Here is a 24,368-nt window from a genome sequence, read left to right as displayed (position 1 = left end):
TTATCCGCTATCAGAGGAGGTGTGTGGTGCTGTTGAGGGAGAGCGCCGCCTGCGGGCGGTGGAAGTCCAGGATCGCTCAGAGCGTTCAGAGCGCTCTGAGGCTAGTGAGGCAGGCCGAAAGCGGTGAACAAAGCCGTCCAGGAATTCCTGCTGCTGCTGGGTTATGGCTTGGGAGATGAGGCAGGGCAGCGCCTGCAGGCTGCCCGTCACCGAGTCCAGCTTGTCCTCCAATGTGCCGATGCGCTTGTCCAGCTCCTCACTGCGCTCCTGCAGCTCTGACACCAGGTCATACATCACATTCTGGGTCTAATGAAGGAGAGAAAAAAAATGTGTTTGGGGAGGTGCAAGAACAGGAGGACAAAGAAGGAAGAGGAGGAGGGCCAGACAAAGGAGACAAGATGCAAATCTGTTTTACAACTTAATATAACAAGGAGAGATGCAACAAATTACATTTGTAGGAGGTGCAGTATGTATACGTGAACAGAGAATAAACACTTTCATGTCATAAATTACAGTCTGAATGCAACTTGCTCAGTCTGAAGACAAGGACACAATGACAGGAAGCAGTGTGAGAAGGAGACATATAGTTCCACCAAGTCAGCATTGATTTTATCTTACCACTGTTTCACAACAATCTATTTATAGCCTGAAAATGTCTTTAATACATTATGTATATGCTTTACACAACTCATTCATATAATGAAATGCATCTCCATAATTTAGGCACTTATTCTTCCACAATGGATGCAATATGTCCAGTATTAATGTATGTGTTATCAGCATGTGATGTGTCTATTCAAACTATGGCCATTTTTTAGGTTAGAAAATATAGAATAAAATGTACAGTATATATTAAATTTGTATGAACAATTGTATGCCACGTGACCAGCAGCACTCACAAACTATATTATTAAGGCCTATTTCAGACATTAGAACTCCTCAGAAATCAAATGATTTTTGTCTGAGGTAAAAGCCAGAAATCAAAGGGTTACTTCACCACAGGGCTTAACAAAGAGACACTGAGCCGTTGAACTTCTGTAGGGTGTACACAGATGGATCTCACCATGGAGCAGTGTAAGGGTAAGTAAACACACATTAAAGGAGTTGGCCTCAAAACCTTTTAAAATACACACTGGAGTGCAAATGCCATCCACATCAAATGAGGCTGCAGTCATGCACCTCCCTTTGAACCCCCTCTCTGCTCTGCTCTGGTGGGTCAGCTGACGTCTATACAGCAGGACAGAAGCTACCGAGGCATAGCCGCATTTACCTTCTTACAGATACTGTGTGTGGTGTGCGTGAGCTCCGGTTACTTAAACCCTTACACTGCCAGAAGATGTTAGTAGGAACAGGGATTCAGTCTGTCTTGAGTTTGATTTGATTTGAGTTATTAGACAAAGATCAACACACTAATAGTGAAAGTATACAGCAGAACTCAAGGATAGCTGCTGGTTTCCATTGTTGTCTCTTGTGATTTCAGAGCTCAAAGGCTTGAAAAAATGAGACAGTTGATCTGCATTGAACAGTAAGACGTTTGGTGCTGGACAGTTGATTAATCAAAACAAGTAGTCATGTGATCACCCAAATATTGATTCTAGCTACTTTAAAATCACATCAGATGGGAGACTTACCTTCGCCAGGTCCACCAAGGTGTTGGCCTGATCATTGAGTTTCCTCTGCTCCATCTTCACACTGCGCAGTCTGGTGGAGGCCCGGGGAGGTGGGAGCGGGAAGAAGAGGGAAGGAGGAGGTGGACAAAGGAGAAGAAGAGTGGCAGAGGGAATAAGGGAATAGAGGGATGTTTGCAGGAGTGGGGCATAGAGAGACAGGTCGTTTGGGGGAGTTGAAGGGACAGAGAAGGCCAATAGGGAAGAAAGGAGGAACAACACATTTTTTATCAGACGGGCTCTCTCACTGAAGACATTTAAAAGAGAGGACTACCTGCATGCATCATAAATATATGCTTTACATATCTCTATGTATACATATACAGTATATATAAATATATATGTATATATACACAAGCATTCCTGTTTTTTGTCAATGCAATACCAACCAAAACATGCAAAATTGCAGAAGCATACTACGCTCATTTTGAAAAAGAAGAAAGGAATACAGTGTTTATCATGTTTTATCTGAATTTTTTTCTGTTATAACAATATCTTTTTTAAATTAATAGTGCAGTGCTTTAAGTAGCACTCTTTTATATAATTATTAGTATGTATTTGCTGCAGTCTGAATAATGAGTGATTATCTTGTTCCAACCCAAAAATAATTGGTTTCTCGAAAAGAGGAAAACAATTCTCAATATAATCCAAAAACGTATTATTACTATGAAAAAACATGATTTTTCCAGCAAGAATGCAATATGCTTCCATACAAGAAAACCCCCAAATATATGTCTGAAATCAAAACATTCCCATCTATTTCCACCCAAAAGTAAGACATCAAAAAAAAGGAAATGATAACATGCCCTTTGTCAGTGCTACACACAGCTCAGTGGTAGGACTTGATATATATACACACTGGTCATTCAGTAAGCGTGCGGTGACTGTGAGGGACATGAAACATGAGTCTTTCAGTGTGAGTGTGTGTGTGTGTGTTTGTGTGTGTCACAGCTAAAGATGAAGCTTGCCAGAAATAAACTGTCTAATGATACTGCTGAACATACGGCAACATAGACATTTCAAATAACTTGGGCAATGACATCAGACATGTTTTGTGATGCCTTCAACATTGTGGCTCTTTATATCTAATCAAATACATTAGGGCCTTGTAAGAACTGTTAACGCTGATGCGAATAACGTGTCTTTGGTGGCATCACACAGCCATCATTTGGATGTGTGAGAGGAAGAATTTCCCTGTTCTGCAAATTATGAGACAGGATGACATTCAAGGGCATTTATTCATGCGCAAATCAGTAAATCAGAGCAGAGTGAGACGGCTCGCTTACGGCTCCATCTCTGTGGGAAGCCGTCTCAGCTCGTATGTGTCTGTTTGCTCGGCTTTGTTATTCCTTATGGCCGTTGAAGATTAGGGGCTAAAAGCTAAAACTACTTATTAGTGTTACGCATTTTGAGTACAATTTATTCTTCAAAACCACAACCTGTGTTGTGTCTCGTCATTGTGTGCCGTCATCGATGTCACATGCCAGCTTTGGCATTTGATCTCAAATAAGGATGAAACAAAGCAAAAATCTATATTACACATCAAACTCGTAGACCTCATTAGAATTACATTATATTACATTACAGTGTGTGTGTGTGTGTTATTTCATGTCTTCACAAAACCATCAGGAGTGTAGGATGAGTTCTGTTGATGCAGGTTAATATAGCCTCCAGAGCTGCTATATTAATCATGAGCAACACTATACAGTACATCATAGATGATTATGAACCTCTGACCAGACCAACAAAGCTCCAAGCTCATTCTGTGCATGATGTTTCTTTCTTTCACACGTTCTCTCCAGACAACCTTCCACTAGTGACACTGGTGGCAAAATGTTGATGCTTATTTTTTTTTGTCTCATTCCATTCAAAGGGGAGATGGGAGGGAGAGGGAAGTAAATGGAACATTGAAGTAAAGTAAAAAAATAATTCAGCATCCAGCATTTTTTTTTCTTTTTTGGTAACAAACGCTTTTTTCATGCATGTCAAACGCAGACATGGGGAGAGGAGGAGGATGTTGAGGAAACAGTAGGAGGAGGATACATAGAAGACTCAACTTACTTCTGAGCTCTGCAGTGATAGAGCAAAACAAAGACAGAACACAGTACAGAGTTTTAACCCCACAACATTCACGAAACGAGTGAAACCATTACACTTCTCACTGTAAGCACAGGGTAAAGGGGGTCGGAGGGAGAGGGAGACGGGGAGGGGAATAGGGACACACTAAATTGCCGTGTGTGTGCTTGTGTATGTGTGTGTATGTGAGAGAGAGTTTACATGTGTGTGAGCATAACAATCATAGTAAATGGTACTCTTGAAGAGGACATTATATCAAACTCTAGAAATATTCTCAGCTACGTCTACATTCATTAGCAATGCAACTATTGATACATCTTAAATATCATGTACCACAAATAACATTAAATACAATCACATGGATTAAACATCTTAAATACTATATTTTTAAATAACATATTATAGTTTGATTCCCCTCGAGGTTTGGGGGTGAACAACACACTTTTTATTACACATCAGGTAACACAAAACAAAAGCAGTGCAGGACTTACTGGTGAATGGCTTGAAGAAACTTGCGCTGGTGTTTCCGCACCTTGGCGTGATCTATCTTCTTGACCAACTTAGTGTGTTTGTAGATGAGCCATGTTTCCCTGAGTACATTGGCAGCTGTGTTCTTTACCTGTGAAGCAAGGTTGAGAAAGACATGAGATATGAGATATCAGCCTTAAGTTGAAACAGGAAGTCAGGAAGTGCCAGGCTGCAAACCTGTGCGTAATGTAGCCTTCAGAGGCTTCTGCTCAGCCCCTTTCAGTCCAAGCCCCCATTAATATCGTTTTCATTTTCTATGAATACATGTTTATCATATTTAATGTTTATTATACTTAATTTCTATAGCCATTTTAAATACAAGAGTTGTCTTAGTAACAAGCTAACCAACGTGACAAAGTGTAACATAAAATACAGTAAAATATAATGAGGATGCCCCAAAAACCAACGCCTCTCAAATTGGATCCCAACGGGTTCTCAAGATAAACAAAGACTACACAACTTACACAGCCTGAACAAATGAAAATCACACATATCCTTGTGCAACCTGTTATTAGGAGTCAGTCATTTCTATGTTAAGGGTTACAAACCCCCAAACAATTCAGCACCCTGTTGTACAAAACAAAGTAACTAAATGCATTGGTATACTGCGACTCACTCGTTTGCAGAGTTGCGTGTCCATCATGAAGTTGTGGACATGTTTCTCAGCCTTGGTCAGCTCCAGCTTCCTGGCTACAACTGCAACCACCAGTGCAGTGCAACCAGCTCCCTTTTGCACAAATACATGATCAAACAAACACAGCGACAATTTGTTTGTGAGCTTTCAAAATGCTACTTTACGACATTAATAATGATAGAAAAAAGAGAACCAGTAAATAAACGAGACATTGCAGCATAAATTCATGAAATGTCTTTTCACAACAGTTGACAATTAATCTTTTTTGAATTGTCGATCACAATTGACAATTTAAAAACATATTTATCAACTCCCTAAAAGTTACCTGAGTGGAATTATATATACAGTTATCTCAAAGCTGTGGTGCTTTTTGCAGTAGGTTCAGTCATGTTCAGAATGGAGCTGGCAGTGAGAGCTGAGGTTTAGTTCCAGTTGCCCTGTGAGTGTTATGTGTTTATCTGAGTGAAGAACAAAGAAACTCACCATAATCCCTGTAAGCAGACACACGCCTTTCCCACAGTACGTGTGTGGTACCATGTCCCCATACCCAATGGAGAGGAAGGTGATCGAGATGAGCCACATGGCTCCCAGGAAGTTACTGGTCACTTCTTGTTTGTCGTGATACCTGAAGTGATGAAGAAAAGCAGAAATGGGATATACACAGTGAGAAAACCGCACACAGTCTCTTGAACGTGAGCATGCTGGAGAATGACGTAGTGCTGTGAGAACCGAACATCGGTGGTGGGTGGAGGAGGTGGAGGTGGTGAAGATCGAGAAAGAGGAGGAAAGCAAATCATGGTGCAAGGTGTTACACCTGTTTTGTAAAGACAGTTTGGCACAGAATATAAACAAGTCCATTCTGAGTAAAAAAGTTATATTCTTCTTTGTCTTTGGGTAATTTCTACCTGAGATAGTTTAATGGATAACCATGTTTAATGGGTAGGAATGCAGGCAGAAAAGTAAAAAAATTGTGTACTTTAAAAAGAAAATTCAGCAACATCACTGAACATGTGTTTTGAATATGAACATAGTTGGTGACAGGAATGATATGAAGGGGCATATAAAAAAGGGCAAATCACTTACTCTTGTCAGACATTTGCATAGAAATTACAACTTAAACCAACATGTTTCAAAATGACAAAAAGATGGCTGCGTCGCCTTACGTGACTGGATAAAGAGCACCGGAGGTCAAACTTGATTTGAATATGACAACTCAACAAATGTAATGACCAAGCATCCAAAAATGCACATACTGCTGCATTAAATCAAACTAACAATTGGCTTATTGGTCACGGTTTGCTGCAAATCTTCCTCCATTGAGTTTACGCTGCCCCCCCCAAAAAAAAGGTGTGGCAATGCAAATCATCACTTCAAACATTGCTGAAAATAGCTGACAGCTATGCTTGAATTGTCAGTCCAAAAGGCCCACAGTGCATATAAAAAACACACACTGTACAAAGCTGGATTGATGATGACATTCCCATACCTTTTGCAGCAAGACAAAAGTCCATCACAGAGGCAAATCTGCCTTATCCACCCACCTTCATTCAGCTTGTTTAATTATTCCCAATGGGCTGTCTAGGAGGAGATTAAAATAAAATATTCATTAAACACTATGAGACAACATCTCGCCAACATCCTTCTGACAAGACAACATCAATGGAGTCTCATTTCTTTGGATTTTGTTTAGGCTTTTCTCAGGGGGATTCTCACTGGGCCAATTATGAATCGCTAAAGACTTTGAACTATCCAGTGGTGACCAAGCATGTGAACTCAAAATGGCCTGAACAACCACCTTTAATCAATGCGCAAGTACAGAATTTCTTAGGTTTTCCTTTCCAAGTAAAGGCAAATGCCCGCTCATCCTCCAAGACAGTTCATTGTCATCAAATATTCTTAAAACTCCCACTCTCACAAATGTGTATTCATGGGCAAAGTAACGAGGATAATTTTAATTCTTTCCCTCTGATTGACAGAAAAGTGTGCAGTCAGGGGGTTTCAAGCTTCTGAGATGACATGCAGAGAAGCAGTCTGTGCAATACCATGCAGGAATAAAAAAAGATGTCTGCATCCTGCATGCTTCAAAACCAGTATATTGAGAGCAGGGGAGTGATGGAAAACCTGAGATCCATTTAGAGATAATACCACCTCTGAAAAATACTGCAGTATCACCAGGTGGAAGAGAACTGTACGTCTTCGTGGACAGGCTTTCTTTTGTAAACATTGGGGTAGGATTGGATGAGTAACAAAGGAATAAGCTCATTGAATTTGACACCCCTGTCTCTTTTACCTGCATCCCAACACTTTACCAGCTGCCCTTTGATAGCTGCCAGGGGGCTAAACTTGATCAGCTGGCAAAATATTGTAATTACAAGTGACTAGTATGTTAATATCATTCATCTTGTCATCAAGGCGAGCAGAGAGTGAGTCGTCTTCAATCCAGGCACAAATGTGCTGCACCTTTTTAGATGTATTATTACAGTGGCCTGCTGTGGTAAATATCCCTCCATAGATATGCTTTGACAAAAATGCAGAAGGCATCTTCTGTTTGTTTTTTTGCAATAAAACCTTTTAGAGAATGCTTCCTGTTTTATTATCCATTTTTCTAATGGTGTAAATATATTTCCAACACACATATTTCAATAATTCTCTACACTACAAAAAAAAAGGGCAGAAAAAGCAATACGGAAATAGAGACAGAGGCTGAATGGGGAGCTATCAATAGCATTTTAAGGCTCTCAATATACTGTGTCAAGTTTTGGAATAGCATGGAGAAGAGCTGGCACCACTTTCAACCGATTCCAGGACAAGAGGTATATCCCCCGCTGTTAAATTCTCCCTGACAGACACTCTGCAGCGAAAGCATTATCCCAAAATCAATTACTCAAAGATTTCAGAGATGATGTATAATATTAATTCTGTACATCCAAATGAGCTCTGAAACTTTGCGCCTGTGGTGGGTTAGAGGAGGGAGTACAGCACGATTCACACAACATATGACAAATAATCTCTATGCTCCATCTGCAACCAAACAAGTCACCAATAGGAACAGGTGACAACCACCTTCCTCATCCATCTTTTCAAATGATCACCAATGTATCAACTAGTCTCGTCGACAGTGGGATGTTTTCCGTTAAAGTGAACTAATGACTGCTTCACTTTGTTTGGTAGATAAGTTCATGATGCACAATACGAGTCCTGAGGAAACACAGCGGCCAGAGTTGACATCACAAAAACAGAATCGTACTGATGGTTCAAATGTGAAAGAGACACACAGTCATTGTCATACGTATTTGGATTGTGACACAACTTTTCAAAATGTTGCCTCTTTACGCAACAACAAATGATTTTAACTGAAGCAGTCAATATTTGATCGAAGTGTAGACTTTCAGCATTAATTCAATGGATATAACAAAAACAGCCATTTTTACACAATCATCCCCATTTTCAGAGGCTTGGAAGTAATCGGACAAACTAACATAGTTGTGAAAATAAGGATTATTTTGTATTACTTTCAGAAAAATTCTTTGCAGTCAATGGTTGCCTGAAGTCTTGCACCCATAACCATCACCAAACGCTGAGTTTCCTCCCTTGAGGTGCTTTGTTAGAACTTTACTGTAGCCCCCTTCAGTTGCTGCTTGTTTGTGGTTCTTTCTGCCTTCAGTTTTATCTGAAGTAAGTGAAAAAACATTTTCAATTGGGTTGAGATCAGGTGACTGACTCGACCATTGGAGAATATTCCATTTATTTGCCTTGAGAAACTCTTTGCTTGTTTTCACAGTATGTTTTGGGTCATTATCCATCTGTACTGGGAAGCTCCGTCCAATCAGTTTTGCAGCATTTGGCTGAATCTGAGTAGATAGTATCGCCCCCTAAACACCTCTAAACTCATCCTGCTACTTCTATCAGCCGTGAAATCATCTATGAACACCAGTGACCAGTTCCATTGGCAGCCATACCAGCCCATGCCACAGCACTGCCTCCACCAGGTTAACCAGGTGATGTGGTTTGCTTCGGATCAGGAGCCGTTCCTTTCCTTCGCCACGCTGTTCTCTTCCCATCCTTCTGGTACGAGTTAATCTTGGTTTCATCTTCCAAAGAACCGTCATCTAAAACTGGTCAGGCTTTTTCAGATGTTTTTTGGCAAAATCCCGGCCTTCCTGTTGTTCAGTGGTTTGCACCTTGTTGTAAACCTTCTGTATTTACAGTCATGACGGCATCTCTTGATTGTAGACTTTGACAATGACACGCCTTCCTCCTCCAGAGTATTCTTGATCTCAGTATTCATATAATACACTGCTACATCTACTTTAAATGTCTTCTGTGGTCTTCGGGGTCTTTTGTTGGTGAGCTTCCAGTACATTCCTTCTAGAATGTACCAACCTGTTGATTTGGCCAATCCTAATGTTTCTGCTAGTTTGTTTAGTTTTTTCAGCCTACTAATGGCTTCCTTCACTTGCATCTCTTTGGTCCGCATGCTCAGAGTTCCCTGGATCAGCTACCAAATACAAACTCAACAGTTTGAATCATCTCCACACCTTTTTATCTGCTTAATTTGTCCTGTTCGAGGGAACAGGCCACACCTGGCCATAAAACCATCTGGCAAACAATTGTCCAATTACTTCAGAGCCTCTGAAAATGGGGATGACTGTTTAAAAAAGGCTGTAATTCCTAAATGGTTAATGTGTTTTTGTTATATCCATTGAATTAATGCTGAAAGTCTACACTTCAACCAAATATTGACTGCTTCAGTTAAAATAATTTGGAGTTGCGTAAAGAGGCAACATTTTGAAAAATACAGTCCAAATACTTATGGCCCTGACTGTACCTCTGCCAACACACACACACACACACGAAATGTTGACTGAATGGGACTAAAAACACTACAATATACAATATTCACAAAAGAAAAGCTTTTACATGCAACGCTTAAAAGGTTTTCAATGAAAAGTGTGACAGCAATTATAATAAAGGTTTAGGCGTCATTCTTAAAAGATTATTATCATCTTGTTTTGGAGTGAATCACCTCACATAGAAGACGTCTTTGACACCGGCTTCAATACAAGAACAGCAGCAGAGAACTGTTTGAAGTAATACACTCCTGTGTCCCTACAATAAATATCTGTTGAAAGAGACTTTTAATATCAACTAATAAATGCAAAACCTGATTCTACATCTATATGTTTCAAACTTCCCTTCGAAGAACCACAACCTCGCCTCTGTTTCTACTTTCCTACGCCGGTCAGCTGTCAAAGTAAAGCTAATGACTTCCTCCACGTTCAAAAGCGAACCTTCTGCCGCTATCGCCTTCGTACAATAACAGCACTTCCCCTCTCCTTCCGGCACTTGGTTTCATATAAACAAAAACAAATTAAAACAATGTTTCAACGAGTGCAAGTCTTGTTGATATAAATTAATCTGAGCGCCGACATTACTCGTATGTGTTCAGATTGTAAAGCCCTCTGAGGCAAATTTGTAATTTGTGATTCTGGGCTAGGCTATACAAAATAAACTGAATTGGGGACAAATAAATTGGGATGCTCCTCGGGGAGTGTGTTAGTTACAGATTAAACTCAAAGTGACGATGACCTAATTAAAAAACAATGTTTTCACACCGCAGCCAATAAGCAAAGCCTCCGGAGTATAAAAAAAACATATAATAGATAATAAGCCAATAAAAAATGTGTCCAACACAGGGAAGTTGGGTTGAGTCATTAGAGGTTTTAAATATATTAACAATATCTGGACGTACTATTTTGTACAGACTTTCATGGTCCCCAGAGAATTTACCCTGACTTTTTCTCTAGCGCCACTATGAGGTTTGCATAAGTGGTTTTAAGTGAAATGTATAACAACTGTTATACCTGCTCAACATCAGCATGTTAAACATTATCATTGTGAGCATGTTAGCATGCTAACTTTAGCATTTAGATAAAAATAACTTCTGTGCCAGAGAACAGCCTGACAGAGCAAGCATGACTTGTGTTTTTTTAATAATGTTTAAGTATGAGCACACATGGCACTGTTTGGAAAGCCACACAACGCTGATGGCGGCTTGGAAAAACAATGTGTATTTCTCATGCCCCCTTGAATCTCCCTATGTTTACACACATCTGTCCTCATGCCCTGGATCTAAATGTGTGGACACTGAACAAGCTCAACTATATTTTAAGGAAGAGTTTTATTGTACTATCATTGAGTTACAGCTTTCACTTTCACTTCATTTAAAACATGCAGAGGAAAGAACGTAGTATCTGCAGCCATCTTTAGCTGCTGGCTTTGTGCCCGATTAAAATTGTGGTCAGGGAATTTGTATACACGCTTGACCAGTCGAGGGGGGTCAATGTCCCCATGAACCCTCGTCTGATAATCAAACATGGAGTGGTGGTCTCACAAGGTGTGTTTTAATTAATTTGACTAGCCAAAATAACATTAATATAAACCTAGAGAGATGTGCTGTGTTTCAGAAACCCGACGTCTTGATTAAGAGTGACTTAATGAACCTCTGTGCATTATATTTGTAGCAGGGAATGAAATTATTCTGTTGCACCAGTATGATTGCACTTTAATAATTATAAATAATGTATTGCTGCCAAGCAACTAAGCTGTGAAATCCAAAAGTAAAGACCTGCTTGCATTAGCTGACTTGCAGATTTTTCAGCCTCCAGGCCTACTCTGCCAGAAATAATCAAGTGGGTGTGTTTGTGATTCTCATCCATTTTAAAGATGCTGGATGAAAACTTCCAAAGAGTCCTCTACAGTGAAATAAATAATGAGATTTCCCGCAAGTCAAACTATTACAAACAAAAAAGACGTCAGCGGACACAAGTCCTTGACCGTCTTGTGGCACTACCTTTACAAACATTCATGTCTCAGCTGAGCACTTCACAAAGGCAGGCCTTTTCTGTCCCGTTTAATCTATAATTAGGGTTATGTCTGTGGGGTTATCAAATAGACGAGCGTCCCATTACAGATGTTTCATTGAATCAGGAGGAAGAAACACGGTAAACAACTCAACGGTTTGTCCCTGTAAACAAGGTCACAAAAGTCCCCATGTAATAAAAAAAGGTATTTTGGAGTATTTTGCAAGTATGATATGATCAAGGGCATTCATCACAAGTAAAGTGGGAAGAGTGCCCACACTTGTTGCTGAGAAACACATGGGCATTAGGATGTGGGGCATCCGATTCAGGTGCCCCACAAAATGCCTCAGTTTACATGTTTTTTAGGTTTGAAGTCTTCATTTTCAGAAGGGATTTCATTTCTAGCAGTTTTCTTCTCTACTTCAGTGAGACACATGGAAACACTCAACAGAAACTCATTCTAAATCTGACAAAACACGTCTAAAAGTAGAGATGAATGATGAATGGACTTATTCAGCTCTGATTCTACATTAACTGTTTGAACGCTGTTTGAGAAGTGCAAGGTACGCGATTAGTCCACACAGGGTCCAGTATCAATCTATTTTAACTGTACAGTAAAACACTATTTTAATAATATCAGAACAATGTTTAAGAAGGTAACATATATTTGCAACAATGTAATTTGCAATAGATCCAAGCTTTTTAGGTCTACTACTACACTTTCTTTTTCTTACATCCCTTATTAAAGCTTTATTGTAGCTCTGACATAAAATCTATTAACAATAGATTTTAGTTGAGGTACATCTACAAGTTTGAGGGGATGCATTACTCACTCAATGAGCAAAAACACGAGGCCTGTAGATGAACAGTGTAAATAATAGCAACTTCTTATTTACTTTAAGCTACTTTAAGCCACTACCACATGTCTCTGGACAAAGAACAGCGCTGGTTTGATCTTCAGCGCAGATCATATCTCTGGTGATTAAAACTTCCACATTCTCAGTTATGCAAACATGCTTTGCGAGCTCTCTATATGACTCTGCCATCGGCTGCAATCAATATTATGCCTTCAGAGCGTGCATAGTTTAAAAACAAATTATCAGATCAAGTCATCAAACCATAGAGAATCCACCTGTCCCTGAGTTTGCTCTCATTTGCATAAATGTATCTGACTTTGTAAGATACTCTTGTGAATGATTCAGTTTAAGGCAAAGGTGTATTTTACTGTAGACAAAAAAATACATAGCAAACTGTATACATTTTATTTTGTGATCTTCGGGGCCCACAGTCTCAGCTTGCTCTTCAATGTCTGACAGATATTTTCCATCAATTGTGGACATAAATGCTTTAAAATTCTGCATTCATTTCAAACCGCTCGCTACCTCTCAAATCTTCTGCACATTTCTGACAGCAATCGCTGTTTAAGATCCAGTGACTTCATTAGGCTCATCATTCCAAAAGTCTGTACTGTGTTTGGTCATAACGCCTTTCATTTTGTAAATGACTGCAACTCACTACAAAACTCGCTCAAACTAACAGCTCTCACCTCTCTCAACATGTTCAAACAAAAGCTGCAACAAGTCATAGTTGACTGCTGTACTTGCTGACCAGTCATCACTTCTCTCTCTTACATTTTTACAAAGAACATCCAGTAATCCGCCTTTTTTTTACAAAGTGTTTATTAATTTACCTATATTGTTTTTAGCCATTTTCTCATGTGTTTGTCATACTGTATTGTGTCTGTGTTGTCTGGACTGTGCTACTGCCTCTTGGCCAGGTCATCATTGAAAATGAGAATTGGTTCACAATTGATTTTACCTGGTTAAATAAAGGTCTAATAAATAATAAAAAAGTTGTCATCATCAGCATGGAGAACAAGGAGTAATTTTTGTTGCAACCCACTTTGTGGCATTCTGAATTTTAATATAAACACAAACTAATAGAAATAGCATTGTTGCATTCACAGCCTGAATATTTTATGTGAACCTGTGGTTGGTGTGAGAAAGTTCAAGTTGCATCAGTGTGTGTTTCTCTGGTTAGACATTCGGTCTGTTCTTGCCTGCCACTGTCTGAATCCAAGCAATGACACACTCTGGATGTCAGACCTTGGTGTAGGTGTAGCTGACTGGTAACTAGAGCCTGATAATCCAGTGCTGCGCTCTGAGGGAAAGTCAGCTAAACTTTCTGAGAGCTTGCCTACGGGTCCTCACCCGAGAAAGCGAGGTGAGAAACAGCAGTCTCACATCGCCTCGAAATAGAGCGTTTTGTTTCAGATAACAGAGTTAGAACAGGAGCGGGAAAGAATTAGATAACGGTTAAAGAGAAAAAGGAACGAGAGACCAGAGAGGCAGGCAAGGCATGCATGCGTGTAACTGAGTTCTGGCTGGATTAGGCCTGCTTATTATGGATAAGGGAAGGCAAGGGGACGAGGAATCAGTAGTGGGGAGAGATGAGGAAAAAATGCAAAGCATGCCACGTTAGATGGGTACAGTAGGAGATCTGCAAAGGATCAGTCAGGAGTAAGAGAGAGGGAGGGAGAGAGCCTTATGGTTGTGAGGGAGAAGCCAGAAAGAGCTTAGTTAAGGTAGGTTAGCTCTGAAGATGGGCTGTATCAAAAAAGAACAGAAAGCGGTCCAGTGACCAGCATTGAATCAATCTACTGTAACATTAGCATCCCTCCCAACTCCACCCCTGGTTGTGTGTCTTTCATTCCCCCCATCTAGGCATTTTCCAGGTATACTCCGTGCTCGTCCAATCCCACACCGTACTGCCCTTTGATTGGCTCAGGAGCGTCGTCAATGTGACAGTTTAACGAAGCGTTTAACAGAAGATACAAAAGTCACACACAGCACTTTGGGAAACAAGCGCCTCTTGTTTTGTCCCCACTTATTTTATTTATTTAGTTACCTGGAATGATGGGATTGATAAGTAAGCATGAAAACGTGCGTGCTGTTTTGATGTTTACCAGAGGAGGGACGAAGGGGGACGAGGAAACTCATCATGGGTGTAAACTAAAACTGGAGACAATGCATTCAGCACAGAACATACTCCTTCTTCCAGAGTGAATACATTTAGGAAACTGTCAAACAATGGAAACAATGTCCTCATTTACCTGCCGAGCTTTGAACTACATAACATTACTCATATATAGTTGGCTATTAAAATCATGCTGTGCTAGATAGTAGGACACACCCCAGAACAAAATGGCATTACCTAGTACTCAAAATGACTTGACATTTGTCCTCGTTTTGCATAATCAGACTTTCTTTTGGCTACAGGAGACAAACCTTCTTCCCATCTAGAACAAAATCTTTGGGGCAGAAGCAACAAGAGTCTTTGCAAAACCATTATAACACTGTTCAATTAATTTTGTGAAGGGAGACACATAATGGGATGGTAATGTGTGAACACACAGGACAGAAAGGCTTTTGCTCCTCGACAAATCTTTGGAGTCGTTGCTAAAAAGATTTTGTTTGCAATATGGATCTATAACAATTGCATAAGGACAGGGAGAGAAAAAAATGAGAAAAGACAAATTGCCCTCTGGCAGATTCATGAAGGTGACTTGAAGGAGCTGTTCCATTTTAGTACAAATGTCCTCGTCCTCCTCCTCCTCCTCCTCCTCCTCCTCCTCCTCCTCCTCCTCCTCCTCATCCCCTACCAGCCTAACACACAATAGTTAGCAAAGAGATGCTTGCTTCAAAGTGCTGCTTACACCATTGGTCTCTGCTGTGCTCCTACAGCCACTAAAAGCCTATTTTCTTCAATTTCATGCCAACTAGAGGGCCTCATCCTCCTTTGCCATACTGAGTTTGGAAAGGATCATCGGTTAATTGTTTTAGAGGGGCTGACCCTTCTCCACACGACCACCCCACCCTCCAACCCCAATCAGGGCAGCAGTGGCGCCAGCTCGGTGCAAAATGATAAGTTGTTGTTGTTTTTTCCACGGCTATAGAACGAGGACTCACATGGTATCCCTATGGAGCAGCATAGTGGGGAAATAGAAAGTACAACAAAACATTATACAAACACACACACATGCACTCACACACACTCACATGTGCATGCTTGCACCCATACCCATACTTAGGAACACACAGATCCACCCAACTGAACTCACGTGTTATTCTGAAACCAAAGGACCAACGGCATGCACTGCTCATGGAAAGTGTGTCACAGAACATGTGTGAGAAAACCAAAACTCCGTTAGAGATTCTGTGCTTCTCATCGAACCATTAATTTAAATCCCGATTTATAAATTGACCCCAGCACTTTGTAGGATTAGGGATTTGCAGTGTCAGATATCTGTTCTCGTAGTTCTAGTATAATTCATATTTGGGGTCTTTGATAATGAGATACCAAAGACCCAATCAATAAAATAATCTCAATGGTTACTCAAGACTTTCATTATTCAATTTAAAGGAATAGTTCAACATTTTGTCAAAGACGAGTAACTTCTTGGAGTTTCCGCTGATTTCATGTCTTTGTGCTAAGCTAAGCTAAGCAGTTGCTGGTTCCAGCTACATGATTGCTATACAAACACAAGAGTAGTAATTCTCGGTAAGAAAGTTAAAGTAGCGCATCCCCCAAAATATCAAACTACTAGGCTAATAAGGCTAGGCTAATAACTACTAATAAGAAAGAGAGATAGCAAAAAGCCATGAAATTCCCCCAAAACTATTTATAGTAACTTTCTGAGGTGGCCTGTAATGAGACATCACAAATAGCATACAAACTAGACCATGTGCTTTTTTTGAACATGTTCCTACACTAAGTTGAGGTGACGCCAGTTACACCTCACTGTGTTCCAGAGGAGCTGGTGTCAAACGTCAGCTGCTCCTTTCACTGATGGTTCAACCTTTGAGGTTTAAACCCACCAACCAACAGCTGAGAATCCGAAAAGGGCGTGTGAGCTGGGCTTAGTGACAGATCATAACACGGGGTTGAGGGGTAGAGAGGTAGAGGAAGGGAGGGGAGGTACTTAGTAATAGCAGGTTAGGGGAGCTGCAGGAGGACACTGAGCATCTGTAGTCAGGGCCTGGATGAAAGCCTTGATGCAGAACATGTACAGCTCCATCTTGGGTCTGACAAGAACTGCTGCTACAGATCTTCCACTCTCCACCCACCCTACTCAAGTCCTCCTTCTACTCCAACTACACACAAATGACTTTGAAACATCAAAGCTGGCATTAACGTCTCATTTCCCTATGCAAATGAAAAACGAGAAAGGGAAAAAAAGCCTCTTTCATTTTCAGTGGGAATGGTTGCTGCCCCCTTGAGACGAAGCCCGACGTGCAGTTTTGGGGAGAAAACGGGTTAGGGGATCCTGGGGGCTGCTCTGCATTACCAAAACAAACCATTCAGCAAACAAACAATTAGACTCATGAATTATGGACAAGCCATCTAATATAGCAATAAAACAAGGAGTGGGGAGTCGTGGAGAGATTGCTGAGCTAATGAAAGTATGTCAGGGTGTTTTTAAGCAGTAGTACAGTACATGGCTTCCTGTACACAAGTACAGTATTTATATGTAACCTATCCTGATTCCATCTCAACTCTTTGGACCAGTGCAGTTGCATAACTGAAAAACAAGGTAACAAGGGAGTGAAGGAAGAAAGGTGTCTAGTAATCCACAAGAATGTGCATCAGCCATTTTGTTTTCAATCTGTCCCCAGCAACATCCATTATTCACAACCCTGTGTTTACCTCTCACAGACGCGCACAGTCCATGCAGCAATGATCCAGGAGGATATACTGAACACCAGCAGAACAGTTCCTGGACAGATGGTCATGAGGGTCTTCATGACAAAGCGTGTGTTGAAGTTGATCTTGTTGAGGGCGCCAATGCTGCGAGATGAAGCGTCTGTGAACAGCTTGCTGTGGAGTAACATGACCCTGCCTATCAGGTAGAGTCTCAGGAACATGGGGATGGAAAGGATGATGTCCACGTCAGCATCGGCCACCGACGGCGTGTAGGTAAAGGCCAGCCGCGCCGTCCAGGTGAAGACGTACTGGCCCGGGATGGGATGGATGGCACACACCAGCAGCTCCAGCACGATGAAGAATATCCGCTCATACGTCATGGCTATCCTCCAATCGTCCGCACCATTGTCGACCATAAACAGCTGTAGAGAAGCAGACATACACCAAGGACTGGCTTTAAAATTGGCTTCACTGTTTTTTGTTTGGTGTTGAAGAAAATGCTGAAAAAGCTGAAATCTCAAATGTTCTATCCTATTCACACCTTCAAATTGTTGATCATTACACGCTGAATCAAACCCATATATTATATTTGAAATTCTAGTCAATAATTGAGGGAGTCATGCTCAATTAGATTAAAATGTGTATACAATGAAGGAGAAATGTTGCATTTGGTGTAATGATGTTGTCATTTAGTGGTAACTAAGATATTCATATTTCAAGTCTGATGCAGCTTCATCAAGCAGAACAACAATAACATAAACCAAGATGCAATAAAAAGGCTGCAAAGAAAACCCCAGATAATATCAGAGGTTTGGACAACAGATTCGTTGCATTGGCTATGTATGTGTTATAGCTTTATAATTGTCAAACGAACTACCCTAAATGTTATGACTTTGTCATTACATTCATTCAAATTATTGCATTTGTGTACATTCCTCTTGTGCGTATATGTTATGATATAATACATTATCGTCATTATTATATCCCAAACTAAATCTGCTGGTATAATGACTAAAATAACTTATTTTGTACGTGTTAAACTCACCTGGATTTCCCGGGCATGGTACATTATTATAAGACCAAGCAATATAACAGTGGAAAGGCTGATAAGGCATTTCAGTGCAAATGAGTATGAAGATTCCTATGGTGAGAGAAAGAAAAACAGGGAAAAGATATTAGAAATAACCTTGTTAATTGAACACAATTAACATATATACAAGCACATCTTAAAGGAATAACTGTTCCGTGAATACATTTGTATATTTAGCCTCAATAGATGGCACTAGTGACTGATCATTATACCACTAATGATTTCTGTCTACATCAACAGAGCCGAGGTGGAGGCAGGGAACAGTTTTAACTTTTCACAACCTGACATCGCATCACACATCTCTATCCTAGTTGTATTTCTTAACTTTTAGGAGGATCAATAGAAAGCCCAGTGACTGCAAACATCAAAAACTGGCATGAGTTGTGTTTTTCTTATGTAGTATAATGGGACTATACATTTTATTTTGTTGCACAACCCTGTTGTACAATGACAATAAATAAACCTTATATGTTACTGCTTAGCAACAAGGTGAAATGAGGTAATTGAGAAAAATAAATCCAAGCAACAGCTGAGAGTATTTATTGTTACTCATAAATTCAAATCTGTTACATTGAAAACAAATGCTTCTAATGTTAAACGAATAGCATAAATATCCAAATATAAACACATAAAGTACATTCTACTCTCTGTCACACACACACAAGTGGATACGCACACACGCACACGCACGCACACACACACACACACAGTACTTATTAGCTGGAACGTCTAAGTGAGAACAGATAATGGGGTTTTGCACACAAACAGCGCAGTCAGGATGTTGCTAAACAATGCAGCTGCAGGTGTAGGAGCAGCCTGATATTATCTATGCTGTTCCCACCATCTAAACTACCAATTAATCAAAGCCTAGCACTAACAGGGGGACTTTCCACTTAATGGTAGGCGCAGAAGGAGCAAGGCTAACATTAGCAGGGGGGGCACCACAGTGAGTGTTGCTGATGATAAATAGGCCAGCTGGATGCCAGCGCTGCAGTGTTGTATTTGAGTGCATCTGTGTGTGTAGGAACCATAGATATAGGAATTTAAAACCTGTACAACACAAGTCACCCCCTTCTTCTATGTTGGTAAAATACCATTTGATAAATCAATTTAACAGCCATGGGATAAAAATGTGCGCTGCAGCAGGCTAATGATCATAGGGTTGTTGTTATTATAATAACTACAGCAACAAATGACAAGAACAACAAGTGGAAATATCGTTTATAATCGTCAGTGTGATGACAGTGAGAGCGGTTTAATATTAGTCTGTCCTTCGCTGGTCCATATTACACAATGTATTTTTAGCTATCAACTAGATTGCTTTGCCCCTCAGGTCGACGACATGTTCTCAAGACATTCTAATGTCTGAAATTGTTTTGAGAAGTCCCTGGTGAAATAACATTAAGTAAACCAATTAATCCACCTACCAGAGGTTCAAGGATGTTTCAGTCCCAGTGCTCACTGCCTCTTAACGTGTTTCCCCCCTTCAGGGCTTAGAAAACCTGAGCCTCAAGTGTCTGGTATGCGATGTGAAATAAGATGTAAAATGGACTATCCCCAGCACATGCTAACCTGTCTGCTGTGGGAGGGGGAGCTGCTGTGCCACTCACATATGGAAGGTCATTTCCATTCACGCTTAGGTCAGCTTGATGAATGGACTAAACCCCACTCAGTCACAGACCAACCTATTACTTTCTTAAAAAACCATAAACCATCCTATAGTTACCATGCCAACTTTATCACACACACACACACACACACACACACACACACACACACACCAACAATTTAAATCCATCCCATACAACAAACATATTCCAGTGGTTTGGTATGTTTTAGAACAATAACAATAAATGCTCCTAATACTGATAAGTTAAAGCATACAAAAGCCTTTTAAATGCCAAACATGTGCCAGCCGACATGCAACATTTCTGAAAGTATATATCATGAATACAACTCAAAATTGTGATGTCTTTTTTGAAGCTAAGTTAGAGACTCCTCGGCTCTGATTGGTTGTTTTTCTCCGTGTGCGTTGGAAACTTGCCATTTGAGCACCAAGAGGAGGCACAGGAACCATATTTCACATATTATCTGTTGCATGTACTTTTTTTCACAATATGACAGTTTGAGCAAATATGAAAAAGTTACAGACTGTAGCTTTAAAGGATGTTATACAATCAAATGGCTCCTTTCCCTACAGTAGGAAGCTGTGGTGTTTTCTGGAAAGTCACTGAAACTCTCTTATTAGCATGACTAGCACCCACAAATGTTGTCGAGACTACATCTGTATTACAAAACAACTTGTTCCAGATGTTGTTAGACCCTGTTTTTTTAACAGCCTTAAAATATTACCTAAAAAAGTGAAAGGCGAAAAGTGAAAGGGATCAATCACATTGTTTGTATATGTGGTGGAAATTAATGTTCCGTTACCTTGTGAGAAATCAAAAGTACTTTAAGCACGGTTGTCTTATAACACTTTATTACCAGAACAAGTTTACAAGTAATCAACCATGAACCAAAATACAGACAAGTCTTGAAACACTCAGCTGAATGGAACAGGAACCTCTGAGCCTTCTCGTAAGGTTGTCAGAAATTACTGCTGTCCTTCAGTCCAACATTTCCATCCTTTATACGTTTACGAATAGCTTAGTAGACAAATAACTGTGTTTAATCTACTGAACACACGACGATGACAAATCAGTTTCTTTCTATCTCAACTGCCCCGACTCTCTATAATCCATATGTTTGGCCTGTGTCCACTAAGATGAACCCAGGACATGTCGGTCATCCTTGATGTCCCAAAGTTACACGTATTACTGTCAGAAGGACAAGAGTAAGGGTTTTTCCCCCGACAGTATACAGCCTGCAACTTTAGTTTGGTTCATTCTTTCACTTTCATCAACATAATTTCTAGACAAATAGTTGTCTTTAGTGACAAGCTCTGTTAAACTCACTGTACAGGGGACTGCGCATTGTTCGGACGGGCTATTATTCCAAGACCCCAACAATCTGAAAAATGTACCATTGGACCAAAAGCCCTTTTGTTTGAGAGCCTGTGCTCCCGAAAACAAACGGTAGTTTTGTTCTGAAGACCCATTGCTCCAAAAATATGCATTCCCCTTTCAACAAACAGAAGCAAATGGATAATTATTCATTTAGAAGGACGCCATTGGACATCAATATTTTTGAATTATTGGGGTCTTGAAGTAATGGGCCGTCAGAACAATGGCTTGACACCCTGTACACTGCCTATTCAGAACAAAGTGAGTGATAGCAGGTGAATAGATCAAGTGAGCAACTAGCCGGGGAACAAGCAAAGTGAGCAACTTAGCCATATCAACTTTACAGCGCTATAAGTCAAACTATTGTGATCCTCTTCTTTTATGATTTTGACCCCAAGTTGATCAATACTGCTAATATATATATATATATATATATATATATATATATATATATATATACGTGATTTGTAGTTAATGGGCTCAAACATGGAAACACATCTATAAAGTCCTGTTACATTTTGTACTGAAATACAGGTTGTTTTGTTAAAAAAGGTGGTCTTATACCCTTTAATGAAAAAACACCTGTTCTGTGACTTATTATATACTGCAGAGCACAGCAATGTCAGCTCCCAAATAAACACACTTATAAATATTGTAGTAGAAGCTGGTCTAAGTGCACTAAGTGAACTATATTCTTCCCCAAATATTCTGACGCGGCAGATGTGATTGGCTGATACAGAGGGACAACAAAAGGTCAAGGGGTGTTGACCAGGTCACCATGGCCCTGACACCATACTGCCCTGCTGATGTTCTTGTTTAGGCGCACATGTTCCAAACGTGTGCTATGTTATCTCCATTGTTATCCGCTAAAAGCTAAAAGATGCTGTTAGGCAACCTGAACGTAATTCCCATCTTTTATTCCTATTGACCTTTCTCTTCATCTCTGCATCTCTCTAGCTCTGCCTAAATCTCCATAAATATATCTCTCTTCATTCCATTTCCTCTGCTATCTTCCTCTCCAGCTCCCTCTGATACTGTGAGCTAGTGATTTTAAATGCTGGTGTCAGAGGGAATGACAGACAGCCACAATGGCACTGGTAGTGGAACTAATCCTTTGGCGAAACTCCATTCTGATGCCAACAAGGAGAAATTGGGTATTTAAGAAAAAACTACTGGTGACAAAACCAGACCTTTAATCAAATAATTACTGGAAACTAAAATGTTCAATCGATACACTTTTAGTCATAGATCACATGACACTCTTTTTAATTTGTAGTGCACTATTTCCATCACCGTTGTTAGATAATATATGTCAGCGTCTGGGCTAATAATCACGTTTCATAAATGTGACAGCTGCCAATCCCACACAAATCATAAATTAACAAAAGCAGTGACAACACACAAAGCTCCCACTCATGCATCACACACACATGCACAACCTACCTTAGTGTAAACCCCCCATGACAGTTCCGTCTCTGTCACCATGACAACAATCCCAAACATCCCAAAGATGAGTGCGTAGTCGCTGAGTCGCTTCCGCTTCTCAAACAGCGCTCTCCGGTGGCCGAGCCTGTAGCCAATGTCCCTGTTCTTCTTCTGCGGCGCCCTGCCCCCACTACGTCCGCTGCCCTCCCTGACCAAGCTCTCATTGGATGCCTTACTGGGGTCTTCGCCGCCGTTGCCCTTGGACACCACCACCTCCAGTCCGGAGCTGTGCAGTGTCTGCAAGGGCTGGGTCTCTGAGTCGAGCTCCGCGAGGTTGCGGCGCGACGAGGACGCCAGGCTGCCCACTAGTGGTCTCACCACTCCGCCATTGTACTTGCAGGTGTTCATGGCTATCTGAGGGAGTCGGCCGCTGCTCTCGGAGAGGGAGGGCTTGGATCCAGCATGGCTCAGCTTCTTCTGCTCAGTAGTGGCCTGTGAAACAGGAAGAAGGGTGATAAATAAAGTACTATCACATCAAAAAGAGTGTACAAACTGTCAGAAGGTTGAAGAGACATATACAGGTTTAGACTTTAGATAGCATTGATGTGAGAGTTACATCCCTGTGGCTCGGGAGAGGGCACAGAGAGGAAGGATCTTGCAAAACAATTTGGGGTATAAAAGACAGATTTATTGCTCAGCTGGACATGTGGCCCAACATAGCACCATAATATCAACAGTTCTTGCTTGAAAGTCTCAAATACTCTTCTTTCTTGAGAAACATATACAAAGAGCAGCTAACAGACAAGTGGTTGTTCAATTTGGAGAAAGAAAGTGTTGAAAAAACAAGGACATCCCAATCTTACAATAGTCTAAAACTGACTTTATGTTGTAGTATGTTTCTGTCTTTTCCTTAAAGAAAATGGCATCAAAATTGGATGGCTCAAAAACAAATAAATAATGGATGGACTTTGATGTATAAATAAAACCATATAACCAATAGTGGACTCTACAAAGTGCAGAAAATTGAATCTTTGCGCTGCACAAATTTAGATATAAATGATTAATGCTTGCCATGACCCTGTTTCCTATCAGAGAAACACTCTTCTCCTGCAGAGATTAGAAGTGGGATGCTCAAAAGAGAACAAAACAAAAAAAAGATCTCCAATCAGGCGTACCACAAAGAATGTGAGGTTCCCCCTAAGAGGGGAAACAAGGAAAAAAGAAAATCCATTTCCTTTGAAATTCTAAGAATTGTGTGTACTGTACATAGAGTTGAGGTTAGGGGCAACTTCAGGGCAAGTTCAGAAGAACAAAGTGAACCATGTTATATTCACACATAACCATCACGTTCAATAAATAAATTGTGGTATATTATATTGA

At 40.4% G+C, this 24,368-nt stretch overlaps 1 protein-coding gene across 1 annotated transcript; it reads right to left on the bottom strand.

Annotated features, from left to right (window-relative positions):
• kcnn1a (potassium intermediate/small conductance calcium-activated channel, subfamily N, member 1a) lies at positions 1–23,399 on the bottom strand. Its single transcript, XM_034555918.1, has 8 exons — positions 23,007–23,399; positions 18,517–18,612; positions 17,475–17,893; positions 5,389–5,530; positions 4,888–4,998; positions 4,235–4,362; positions 1,632–1,701; positions 1–306 (listed from the first exon to the last, which is right to left on the bottom strand). The coding sequence occupies exons 1-8, from the start codon at positions 23,394–23,396 to the stop codon at positions 1–3; spliced, it is 1,662 nt and encodes a 553-aa protein (XP_034411809.1). The 5' UTR covers positions 23,397–23,399.
• Positions 23,400–24,368: the final 969 nt, after the last annotated feature.

The sequence above is a fragment of the Cyclopterus lumpus genome, chromosome 17, assembly GCF_009769545.1.
Source record: "Cyclopterus lumpus isolate fCycLum1 chromosome 17, fCycLum1.pri, whole genome shotgun sequence".
Classification (NCBI taxonomy): domain Eukaryota; kingdom Metazoa; phylum Chordata; class Actinopteri; order Perciformes; family Cyclopteridae; genus Cyclopterus; species Cyclopterus lumpus.
Note: the sequence above shows the minus strand (reverse complement) of the source record. Positions and strands in the feature narration are given on the sequence as shown.

Excerpts from the sequence above, each read along its gene's own strand:
- kcnn1a (XM_034555918.1), bottom strand. The coding sequence starts at position 23,396 with ATGAACACCTGCAAGTACAATGGCGGAGTGGTGAGACCACTAGTGGGC. Across the intron at positions 17,894-18,516 it reads ACCATGCCCGGGAAATCCAG|CTGTTTATGGTCGACAATGG; the intron begins GTGAGTTTAACA and ends GCTTCTCTACAG. Across the intron at positions 1,702-4,234 it reads TTTCTTCAAGCCATTCACCA|ACTGCGCAGTGTGAAGATGG; the intron begins GTAAGTCCTGCA and ends GGCCTCCACCAG.